Source organism: Balaenoptera ricei, chromosome 20, assembly GCF_028023285.1.
Source record: "Balaenoptera ricei isolate mBalRic1 chromosome 20, mBalRic1.hap2, whole genome shotgun sequence".
NCBI classification, from domain to species: Eukaryota; Metazoa; Chordata; class Mammalia; order Artiodactyla; family Balaenopteridae; genus Balaenoptera; species Balaenoptera ricei.
The window spans coordinates 54,122,281-54,134,061 of NC_082658.1; the positions used below are offsets into that span (position 1 = coordinate 54,122,281).

Sequence of the window (11,781 nt, forward strand, 5' to 3'; positions counted from 1 at the left end):
TCCAGCTGCGGCAAGCGGGGGCCACTCTTCATCGCGATGCGCGGGCCTCTCACTGTCGCGGCCTCTCTTGTTGCGGAGCACAGGCTCCAGACGCGCAGGCTCAGTAATTGTGGCTCACGGGCCCAGTTGCTCCGCGGCATGTGGGATCTTCCCAGACCAGGGCTCAAACCCGTGTCCCCTGCATTGGCAGGCAGATTCCCAACCACTGCGCCACCAAGGAAGCCCAATATAAGAGATAGTATTTTAAGAGCACAGTCACTACAGCCAAATGGGCCTAGGTTTGGATCCTGGCTCTGCCATTTACTGTTACCTTGGTTAAAGTATTTTACCTTTTTGTGCCTCAGTCTCCTCACCAGTAAAATGGGGATAATAAATGGTAGCTATCTGATAGGACTGTTTCAGAGATGACACAGGCCAGTATATGTCAAATATTTAGAATAGTTTCACATCCTCCAAACTCCATGGAAATGGTAGCTGCTCTGGTTACACTCTCATCCTCACCAAGCACTTCGATTTCATAAGGACGAGCACTCAGACTTCACACTGCAGTGCCCTCTGCAGACCGTGCACTTCAACTTATGGGCAGGTCTGATCCAGCTTACCCTTCATGGTGATGTCAGGCCTTGGCCCCCCAACCCTGCTCCCCTTCTCCGGAGCTGGTTCAGTGTTCTGTCAGTTCCTCTTCAGCTTCATTTCACATAATACACCTGCTTCCCCCAGCCTCCTTCCATAATGTGAGCTTTGTGGTTCTAGATCCAGCCCAGCTTTCTCTCTGGCCAGTCCCTCACTTCCTTGTCCCAGCAGGTTCCACGTCCGTTTTCCCTTCCTGCCCCTACTTCGCCACCTCCTGTCTCATGCAGCCCAGAGACCAGCATCTCCTCCCTCCCTCCCTCCCACAAACGAGCAGGCCACTGCCTTGGTTGGCACCAGTGTTTATTTCAGGGGGAAGGGCCTGAAGGCCTAGATCTGTCCCGTGGGATCCTGGGGCCTCCTGCTTCTCACTTGGCCTTTGGGTTACGGAACTTGTGTCCAGCAAAAACAGCCTTGTCCCCGAGAGCCTCCTCAATCCTGGAAGGCAGACAAAGTCAGGGCTGTGATATTCCAACCCAAGAGCCCTCAGCTCCTTACACCCAGGCCTACTGCACCCACTGTACCTCATGAGCTGATTGTATTTGGCCAGACGCTCTGAGCGGCAGGGGGCACCAGTCTTGATCTGAAGAGGGAAGAGGAATTCCAGGAGTTGCATGAGACCAGGGACGAGGGATTGGGCCTGGCCCTGAGGGAGCAGCCTGTGGTGGCATTCAACTCCAGGGCAGGAGGCCAGGGATCCCAAGAAAACTCAGTCAGACAGTCGGCAGAGGGGTGCCACGAGTACCTGTCCCGTGCAGAGCCCAACCACGAGGTCAGCGATGAACGTGTCCTCGGTCTCCCCGGAGCGGTGGCTCACCATCACCCCCCAGCCGTTAGACTGAGCCAGTTTGCAGCTAGGTGGAGAGGACACTCGATAAGGTCCGGCGGGACCTCCTCAGTGGGAAAGCCAGGGGCTAGGTGGGGCTTTTCCCTTCTGTTTTGGGGAGTGGGAGATTTGAGGGGAGGGTGATGACTAAGTTCTTTGGGAAGCAGGAGAGAAGGGGAGATTCTTGATCTTGAATTTGGGCTCCTGAGATGCTGGTGGGAAGAAGCAGAATCTGGGAGACAGGGATGGCATAGGGTCGGGGTGGGGATGAGGAATGGCAAGGCAACAATGGCAAAGCTCTTGGGGTGAGGTCAAGAGTTAATCAAAGCCTTGAGGTCGAAAGGGTAGGGTGGGTCAGGAGCCAAGGGAAAGTCAGACTTGGAGTTAGTGGGCAATACTGTAGCTGGACTGGGTATGGGTGGAGGGAGGCCATGACGCCCCAGGGCCAGAGGCACTCACGCCTGGATGGATTCAGTCACTGAGCCGATCTGGTTGACCTTCAGCAGCAGGCAGTTGCAGGCCTTCTTCTCAATGGCCTGGGTAATCCTCTTGGGGTTGGTGACTGTGAGGTCATCCCCCACGATCTGGATGTTGACCCCCGAGAGGAATGAGGTCCAGGTAGCCCAGTCATCCTGGTCAAAAGGGTCCTCGATGGAGACCACTGGTGGGAAAGGGGAGCAGATTCGGGTTAAAGGTCAGAAGGGCCTCACAGAGGAGTGACAGGTCAGAAGGGTTTGGGTGGAGATTGCAATGGCGCTAAGGATTGGAAGGACTGAGGTGGTGGCAGCGCAGATGCCGAAGCCAGTGCGTAGGGCAGCTGCTAGAGACTCAAGCAGGAGCGACGGAACACCCAGGGTCTCACCAGGATAGTTCTTGATGAAGCTCTTATACAGCTCCCCCAGCTTCTCCCCAGTGATGTGCCGTGCAGGGTCATCAGGTGACTTGAAGTCGAGATCATACTTCCCGTGGCGATAGAACTCAGATGCCGCCACGTCCATGCCAATCACCACCTTGTCGGGGTAACCAGCCGCCTGGATGGCGGTCTTCAGCAGCTCCAGGGCTGGGGGAGGGAAAGAGAGGACCTGAGGCTCCGGTGCACCCTGTCTCCATGGGGACCCAGGGGTTCTGCCTCTCCGAGTGCTCACACTGACCTTCATTGTTCTCCAGGATGTTGGGTGCAAAGCCGCCCTCATCACCCACATTGGTGGCGTCCTTCCCATACTTGGCCTTGATGACCCCCTTGAGGTGGTGGTAGACCTCGGCACCGATGCGCATGGCTTCCCTGAAGGATCTGGCTCCCACGGGCAGGATCATGAACTCCTGCATGGCCAGCTTGTTTCCAGCATGGGAGCCCCCGTTGATCACATTGAAGGCCTGAGATGGGGAGAGGGTGCTTAGACCTGGGCATCGATGTGGAATCCTGGATCCCCTACTTACTGAATGGTCTAGGATGAATAATTTTACTCCTCAGAGACTCCTTCCTCATTTCCGTAACATGGGGACACCACCTGCTTACCTGCAGGATCTTATGTGGAAAATTAGAGCAACTGGATGTAAAGTTCTTAGCCTGTGCCTGGTGTAGCAGCTAACACTGATATGGCACTTACTACAGGCCAGGCACTGCTCTAAGTGCTTTACATATATTTTATTGGCTCATTTCATTCTCAATACTACCCTGTAACTAGGTACAATTTATTATCCCTCACTTTACAGATAAGGAAACAGAGGCATAGAGAGATTAAATAAACTTGCCTAAAATCACACAACTAGTAAAGGGACAAAACCAGCATTCGAACCCAGCAGCTTGTCTCCAGATCTCAGGCTCTTATACAATCTAGCTAGTAAGTAACAATAAGTGGTAACATTATTATTGCAATGAAATTCAAAGGATTTCCATAAAGAGCAAATTTGGTTTGATAAGTATTAAAGAAGATACAAAAATAAAATGCCATGAAGAAGCTTTCGATCTGATTTGGGGTTGGGGCACAGGGCAGAATGAGAAATTGGAGTTACTGAGCCTGGGACTGGAATGTGAAAGAACCCGGTTACATCAAGGGAAAGAAGCAGAGAGAGGTTAAAGGGAAGGTTTGGATAGTGGGAAAGGGGGAGGGCTGGACCGCAGCTGGAGAGGTTCCATTTCAGGAAACCATTTCTTTGGAGCTGGGTCTGAAAGGTGGACTTTCCAGGGGCTGCTTATGCCCTCCCTGCTGGGTGGGGTCACTGCGGGATGCGGCGGGGCAGCTGCACTCACAGGGACTGGGAGGATCAGGTCTGGGTTCCCGGCGAGATCTGCAATGTGTCGGTAGAGCGGGACCCCCTTCTCAGCTGCTCCGGCCTTGCACACGGCCAGGGACACGCCCAGGATGGCATTGGCCCCAAACTTGGCTGGAGGAAGCAAGTACAAAGAAAGTGTGAGGGCCCCTTGCACAGGGTTTAGGGTCAGCTCCTAGAACGTCCCTTCTGGTCACCCCCAGAAAGAATCCAGAACTCCAAACCACTGGGCACCGAGTTTGTTAACATATCTCTCCCCAGCAGCCTGAGGTGCTCTGGGAACACCCAGCCCAGGGGAATGTGTCGGCTTCACGGCTGTGTCCACAGCCCGGCCCAAGCCTGGCACAGGGCAGGCATCAGGAAATGCCTGTGCGATGAATACAAATCCAGCCAGTTACGGTGTGCCCCAAAATGCGAGACACAGAAATAATCCTAACCAGACCTCAGTCCGCGGTCTCTCCCCTGCCCCTCCCACAGCCCATCCCGTCCCCTGTCCCTAGCCCTTCACTCACACTTATTCTCTGTCCCATCCAGCTCAATCATAAATTTGTCAACTTTTTCTTGATCCACCACGCTTAGTTTCTGGAAGGGCAGGTTTGAGGAGGGGAGAACAGAGGTTAGATTTCTCAGGAGTCAGGGCATGTGCTGGAGGAAACAGAAGTGCAGGTATTTGGGGCGGATGGGAGGGTTGGCCAAGCCTGAGCTGCTTGGGACCAGGTAGCAGGTGAGGGGGAGAGAGGGTCCTCCCTCCACTTGCCTTTTCCAGCAGTGCGGGGCCTAGAGTCTTATTGATGTGTTCCACGGCCTTCAGGACCCCTAGAGGCCGAAGCAGGGGGTTCAGATCTTCTATTCAATTAGGTCTCTTCCCGTGGCCCCCAGCTCCTCAAGAGCTTTGGGTTCCCGTCCTCTACCCTGTGCAGACATCGCATACCACGTCCTGAAACCACCCCCTTGGTCTTTCCTCACCTTTCCCCAGGTAGCGAGATTTGTCTCCATCTCTTAGTTCCAGAGCTTCATAGATACCTGTGGAAGCTCCACTGGGCACAGCTGCTCGGAATCGGCCTGAGGTGGGAGGAATTGGAAGATCACAGAGGGTCAGTCCCATTCACCCCCAAAGGGCTGCTGTCTCCTCTCTGAGCCCAGGGACAGGAGGCAGTGTAGAGAGACTTGTGCTGCTCCCTGCTGGGGAGCAGGCTGGAAGAGCAAGGCCTGGGAAGAAGGCTGGGAGAGGGGATCCCAGAGAAAGGAGTGGATGTGTCATAGAGTTGGGGGGCAAAGGCAGATGGAGTTGGGGTCTTCCAAGGTAAACCCATTCAATGGGCCTGTGTTACCCTTGGCCGTGTGCAGGTCCACCTCCACTGTGGGGTTGCCCCTGGAGTCCAGGATTTCTCGGGCAAAGATTTTCTGCATGGCCATGGCTGCAGGGCGAGAGGTGTGAGTGAGTGTGGACAGTTGACCCCTTAAGGAACCCCAAATCTCTTGCCCTTTAAGAGTCTTCCCGCCCCAAGAAGGCAGGTGCTGGAGCTAAAAATATCCCACAAAAAGGTCACAGACCAAAGTGGCAGGCTCAGCCCCTCCCCCACTCAGAACAGCTCCTATTCCACTCTCCCATCTTAAGAATCTGGAGGCCTCTCTTAAAACTCCACTACTTGCTCAACCCCACCTCCTGCAAAGCTGCACTTCTGCCTTCTCCCTCCACCCTCTGGCCAAGTACTCTGTTCTCCCCGGATTCCTAGCCCTCGGATCCTCTCCTGTTAGTCTACCTCATTTTCCTGCTCCTCAGCCTTCTCCGAATCCTCAGGGGCCCCAGATTCCCCCACCTGGCTCCAACTCTAACCACGCTTCTCCATCGTCTCTGCCTGCCTCTCTTCACAGTCTCGTTTGTTTCCCTGTCCTTGGGCACCCCCATCCTGCTTGCTCCAACCCCTCCAGGCTTCTCAAGCACCCCCAGTCCCAGAAGGAAAAGAATGCTGACATTTCTCCCCCTTCTCCAAGTGGCACCACCCTCACCTTTTACCACCCCTACCCCCCAGGGCTGAAAGATTCACCAGACCTGGGATTTCTTCGCTGGGCTCAGAGTCTAGGTGGCAGCTGGGACAGTGTCAGCTCACCCCCTCTCAGGCTGGGCATTTATCCTCCAGCCACCCTGTACCCCAGCCAGCCCCGCCTCTCACCCTCTCCATCATCCCCCTCCAGCCGGGCTGGCAGCCAAGTGCCCACTATAGCCTAAAACAGAAGCCTTTGGCCCTAGACACCTGCCCCCTTCCCAAAAGATCAATGGCTACCCCCTCCTTTCTCTCTGTTCCCCAATAAAATCCTTATTTTTAATTCCACTCCTGGGGAGAAACAGGGGAGGGGCTTCAGAATTGGGGGGGGTGTTTCTCCCCTCCCCAGGATTCTATTCCTGTTTTGCAAAGGTTGAGGAATTAGTGCCCTTTAGGAAAGGCCAGGGGTAACCTGAGTCCTGCAGGGCTGGGGAGGGGGCCTGGAAGAGGGGCTGCAGAAACGACATCCACACGTGCTCAGCTCACTTAGAGGGCGGGGGACTGCCTCTGTCCTCAATGGGGGCAGGGGCAGGGGGTTCTGGGCAAGCTCAGAGCTCTAAAATTGAACTCCCCACTCAGAAGGTGAGAGAGCCTCACCTCTCAGGGTCCCCATTGCGGCCTCCCTCGGCTCCACCCCATCCTACCCTCTCTCGGCCAGCAAGGGCAGTGGGGGAAGGGACGGGCTGACGAATTTAGACAGGCCCTCAGAGTTGGCGCGGCGCCCTACTGATAGCGCTAGGACAGCACTTATCGCTCTGCGTGGAGACAGTCAGGAGCCGTTTCCCCACCGACCGCAGGCGCTTCAGGTCGTGATCCCAGCCCATCAGTGAATGATGCTGAATCAAAAGTGAAAAAAATGAATGGACGGGAGGAGGGGGTGGCCCTTTCTGAGCGTCTGACCGCCGGGGGCCAGTCGGGTGGTCGGCTAGCAGCATTGCAGGGAAGTGGGTCTCTGCACTCGGTGACTCTCTCCGCCTCGGCGGGCCTGGCGGGAGTGAGGTCTGCCCCGACTTTGGCTGCAGCCCCTGCCGGGAGCTGAGGGCACGCCCGGGCTCCGGCCGGCCGGCCGGCGAACGAGGGTCATCGGCTTCCCTGCTCGTCGCCCCCGACTTGGAAGCCCTTCCCGCCGGCGCCGCAGCGGCCGTCGCCCGGTGACTCACCCCCGGGCTCTCTCCCGAGCTCCCCTCCCCGCCCTGCCTGCCCCGCGGTGTGTCTCCCAGCCCCCACCTCAGGATCCCTACCCCTGGTCTTCCATTTCGCCTTCCCCGCCTTATCTCTGGCCGCTCCCTCTCGGGAGATTTCCACCCTGGGGTAGTGGGTGCGGCAGGCCAAGGGTCAGGAGACGGCGGGCGGGGAGCGCTGCCACGTGCCCGCATGCGGCCCCGCCCGAGCCGCCCAGTGACTCAGCCACCGCGGCTGTCGAGGAACAGGGGTTCGGGGAGCGTCGGATGCCCCTGGGGTTCGGAGTGGCCGCGAGGGCACCGCGCTCGCTGCGGAGGACCGGAGAGGAGCGGAGCCCCTTCCCGCCCGGGAGGCGCCCCTCCCCCGAGGGACCGGAAGTGGCCAAGCCCCTCAGCTGCCCGGGCGGCCAGCAAGGGCTAGTTCACCTAAGCAGGCCTCCGGGTCCTGCCCCACCCTCTTCCCGGTGGGCGGTGAGTGAACTAATCGGACACAAGTTCTTACCATAAGTTTTACTGAAAAAGAAGGAAAAACCTAACGGGCCAAAGTAGAAGGGACTTTCCCCTTCTTGAAAAAGTTGCAATCTTGAAACCACTTAGTATTCTTCCGCCTTGAAAAATAGGTCCGCCCGTCTCGCCCCACGGTCGCTCAGTGACCTCTGCAGAGACGGGCCAAGGGGCACGGCCGGTGACCCAAACTGCTGACCGGGGGACGGGCGGAGCTGGGACGTGGGGGTGAGGCCTGAGGCTGGAGTTGATCCAGCGCGAGGGATAATCCCCTGGAGTCGAGGTGGGCTCCAGCCAGTGCCACTTGTGCCGCCCGGGTAGATGCTGGGGACAGAAGTGTCCCTGGTGGATGCCTTCAACTCTGAAAACGGCCGGGGTATTTTGTCAAATTTCCCTTTACTCCCTTATTTCTTGAATAAATAAAATCAAGGGGTTAGAAGCGGCAATGCGCACGCCTCGCCCCCGCCCCTTCCGCCCCGCGGGAGACACGTCCCCGGCCGGCCTTCCTTCGCAAGGGGTCCAAATCCGTCCCGCCCGGTGCGCCCGGGCGTGCGCCCGCGAAGCCAGCTGCCAACCCCAACCGCGCCACGCGCTTTCCCTCCCGGCCCGGGCGCAGGCGCGGGCGCAGGCGCCGCCGCCGCCCGCCGTTCCTTTCCCCCAACCCCCCCCCGCCCCGGCAGAGGTGGGGGAAGGGGGGAGTCATTCCGTTTAACCCTGAGTTACCCGAACCCTCTTTAATTTGCTAAATTTGCAGTTTGCTAATTCTTTCTCTTTTCACTTTCCTTCCTCCCTCTGGCTCACTCCCTTTCCGTACACCAAAGTCTGACTGATATTCTATGCGAAGTGGAGGGAGCCCTAACCCTAACAAACCCCCGCCCCCCATCCTTCTTGCGTCGCTTTCCATCGAACTCTGCAAATTTTGCAGTAGGGGGAGGGATTTTTTAAATTGCATTTGCAAAGTTCGCTATCTGGGCAGGCGAGGAGAGGGAGGGAGGGGATGGGGAGCAGGCCCCGCCCCCACCTCCCTTTGCAAATAAAAATCTAGGGGGGTGGGGAGGAGCAGGAAGTGGCGGTGCGAGGGCTGCTGCACTGCTAGCAGAGCCGCGGTCCGGACAGCAGCGCGTGCCCCAAGCTCTCCGCCTTCCCCTGCCCGCCAGCCCGAGGCAGCCCGAGCCCAGCCCGTGCCCCAGCAGCAGCCCCGAGAGCACCCCAGTAGCAGCGCCATGGCCGGCTGGAACGCCTACATCGAAAACCTCATGGCGGACGGGATGTGTCAGGACGCGGCCATCGTGGGCTATAAGGACTCGCCCTCCGTCTGGGCCGCCGTCCCCGGGAAGACCTTCGTCAACATCACGGTACTGCGAGGCCTGCGCGGAGACTGGCCGGGCTTGCACCCTGAGGGAGGGACTTGGGTGGTGGCGGGCGCAGTCTGGGGAGGGCAGCGAAAGGCCGTGACCCGGTTCTTGTCCTGGAAGTGGCGCGAATGGCGGCTGCACGTGAGCGGGTCCCTCCTTGGCCGCCTGAGTCCTACGCCCCGGGCGGCGGCGCCTAGCCAGCCCGCCGCCCCGCTTTCCGCGACGGGGCGTTACATCCGGGACACAGGGCGGGGAGGGGCGCACCGCCCGGTGCGGCGGCCCACTTCCGCCTCCTCCACGGTGGGTCGGGCACGCACCGCAATTTCCGCTCGGGATTGTGATTGAGAAGGGACTTGGGGACCCCTGGACCCCTAGCTCCACTTCCGGCCGCCAGCTCGCGCCCCCTCCACCGTTGTTCCTCTTTATGGGGGAGGGAGCCCCAGTCGCATGGCCTGGGTCCCATGCCCGTCCTCCGTGGGCTCCCTGCCCCTCCCAACTCCGTAAGAGAGGGCTAGGCCGCCACACGACCTCCCCCCACCCCAAGTAGGCACGTTGGACTCAACATTCCTGTGAGGCCAGCCCCGGAAGTCCCCTCACCCTCCCTTCCCGCCATCCGGCGGGGCCTGGAGCAGGGGAACTTTGTGAGAAGTTCTAGGACAGTATAAGTGAAGGAACAAGGGACGACTACTGCTGTCCCCATCACCACCTCCTCTGTCCACACTGCCCGGAAGTGGGGAGGGGGAGCGGAAGTTCGAAATGGGGGGAAGGGGATTTCCGGGCGGGAGGGTACCGGATGTGGGGATTTGGGGTGTTAAGGGGGAGGGGGAGGTACGTTCCCTTGGGTATCTAGACCCGAGAGCTGGCTTGCCGGGTCTAGACCCAGGTCCCCTCCAAAAGTTTTTCAACTTTCCCGGAAAGCCCCCAGGCATCTGCTTCATCTTACAGCATAAATACCTGGACCTAAACTCTAGGTTACTTGGAGACCCAGGCGTCCGGGCCCCTAACAACTCCTGCAGAACCTTTGACCAAATAAGGGCAAAGTTGCTTCGCCTGCTTTGCCCGCCCCCTCCCTTCCCCTCTTTGCTTCTGCTTTTCCTGAAGGAGTTCTGAGCATCCAAAGGCTCCCCACTCCATTCCACTCCAGTCTCTTAACTGGTTTTTGTCCCCCTTTATTTCCTGGGTTTGCTTTCCCTAGTAAACGACATCTAAGTCTCCAGAGGAATATGTTGTCCCTTATTACCGTTCTCTAGGTTTGAAGGTCGTGTTTTTTTGGTGTACTAACTTCCAACAGTCCTGAGTATGTCAAATTTCATGGATGTGTACAAAGCACATAACATACACATCTCCCCCCCCAGGGGTTTAGCTTCCCGGAGAAATGGAAGGCAGGTGGGTCCTTGGAGAAGGAGGTGGGAACCTTGGTGTACTGACTAACTTGATGGGTGCTTGATTCCCCTTCCAGCCAGCTGAGGTTGGTACCCTGGTTGGCAAAGACCGGTCAAGTTTTTTCGTGAATGGGCTAACGCTTGGGGGCCAGAAATGTTCTGTGATCCGGGACTCAATGATGCAGGAAGGGGACTTTACCATGGATCTTCGTACCAAGAGCAGCTGCGGAGCCCCCACCTTCAATATCACTGTCACCCTGACTACCAAGAGTGAGTTTGAGTCTTACCCTTTCTCTAGCTCCAAAATCTAATGTACTTCCTTCTATTAATCTTTTGGGTTCTTCTGTGTGGATCACTCAGTATGAAGGGATCAGACCAGGTTTCTACTCCCAGCCTGCTGGATGCTGGGACATTGGATTGTCCCTTCAGTTCTCAGTTCCTCATCTTACAGTGTGAAGAAGTTGAACTGTATTACCTCTTAAGTTCCTTCTTGCCTTGAGCCTTTTCAGATGAGAAGCTATTTTCTTGGAGGAGGTAGACTGTTGGTCATAAGCCAGCACTTAGCTCTTGTGTTTTGAGCTCTTTTCTTAAAAATTGGAGGTGGCAGGCTCATCCACAGCCGTTTCTAGCCTGAACACGAGTCAACTGTCCACAAGCCTTTGACCTCTAAATTTTACTATGTTCCTTTCCAGCCTTTAAGCTTGGTTTTCCTCTTTTGAAAAGCCCTATTGTTTCAGGGTGACTGACAGCCTGCCTGTGTGTGGGGGGTTGGGAGAGATGAGGTTGGGTTACAGCCCCCAGGGCTGGACAGCTGCTGAACAGCTGGCCGGGGGTGGGATTGTGACACCTGGGTCCTAGCCTCCTTTCTCTTTCCTCCAGCGCTAGTCCTGCTGATGGGCAAAGAAGGTATCCACGGTGGTACGATCAACAAGAAATGTCATGAAATGGCCTCCCACCTGCGGCGTTCCCAGTACTGACCTCGTCTGTCACTCCCCACTGCTTTTGCACCCCTCTCCTTCCCACACATACATACACCATTTTTATTTTTTGGGCCATTACCCCACACCCCTTATTGCTGCCAAAACCACATGGGCTGGGGGCCTGGGCTGGATGGACAGACACCCTTCCCCCAACCCATACCCCTCCTGTGTGTGGTTGGAAAACTTTTTTTTTTGGTTTTTTTTCCTGAATAAAAAAGATTATACTGACAAGGTGCTGTGTGGTTTTAGCCTGGGTGTCAGGATGGAGGACAGCCACTGTGGTCTGCCTCCTTCATCCTGGCTTGGGGTTAGAAGCAGCAGAAGGGCTGAGGCACTACAAAGTCTAGGGTTTTGAGCTTGCTTTCATGTCCAGGATTAAACACCTGCTTCAGGCCTACCTGGCCAGGTGGGCCAGCCCTACCTAGGTCCTCAGGGTGCTAACTGAATTGGTGGATAATGGAATAGAGCCATCCAGACTTAAGAATGGGTCCAGGCCTGCGTGCAAGGCAGGGCCAGTTGAGTCATCCTCAAATGTGGGTGGGGCTCCCCCTCTCTCGGAGTCACAACAGATGCCTACTGGGGCTGCCCTTAGGGCTACAGGTTAGCC

General features: G+C 57.0%; 2 protein-coding genes across 3 annotated transcripts; one reads left to right on the forward strand and one right to left on the reverse strand.

Moving 5' to 3' along the window:
* Positions 1-916: 916 nt before the first annotated feature.
* ENO3 (enolase 3) lies at positions 917-7,269 on the reverse strand. Of its 2 annotated transcripts, none has more exons than XM_059909138.1 (12): positions 7,014-7,269; positions 5,059-5,145; positions 4,694-4,789; positions 4,485-4,543; positions 4,240-4,309; positions 3,708-3,841; positions 2,608-2,830; positions 2,319-2,516; positions 1,916-2,117; positions 1,376-1,484; positions 1,155-1,213; positions 917-1,068 (listed from the first exon to the last, which is right to left on the reverse strand). In XM_059909138.1, the coding sequence occupies exons 2-12, from the start codon at positions 5,141-5,143 to the stop codon at positions 999-1,001; spliced, it is 1,305 nt and encodes a 434-aa protein (XP_059765121.1). In that variant the 5' UTR covers positions 5,144-5,145; positions 7,014-7,269; the 3' UTR covers positions 917-998. The 2 variants fall into 2 exon arrangements, with proteins under 2 accessions (XP_059765121.1, XP_059765120.1); XM_059909137.1 differs by lacking the exon at positions 7,014-7,269 and adding an exon at positions 5,781-5,882.
* A 1,231-nt stretch (positions 7,270-8,500) lies between these two features.
* PFN1 (profilin 1) lies at positions 8,501-11,259 on the forward strand. Its single transcript, XM_059909140.1, has 3 exons — positions 8,501-8,812; positions 10,272-10,464; positions 11,074-11,259. Exons 1-3 carry the CDS (start codon positions 8,681-8,683, stop codon positions 11,169-11,171), a joined length of 423 nt encoding a protein of 140 aa, XP_059765123.1. The 5' UTR covers positions 8,501-8,680; the 3' UTR covers positions 11,172-11,259.
* The last annotated feature ends 522 nt before the right edge of the window (positions 11,260-11,781 follow it).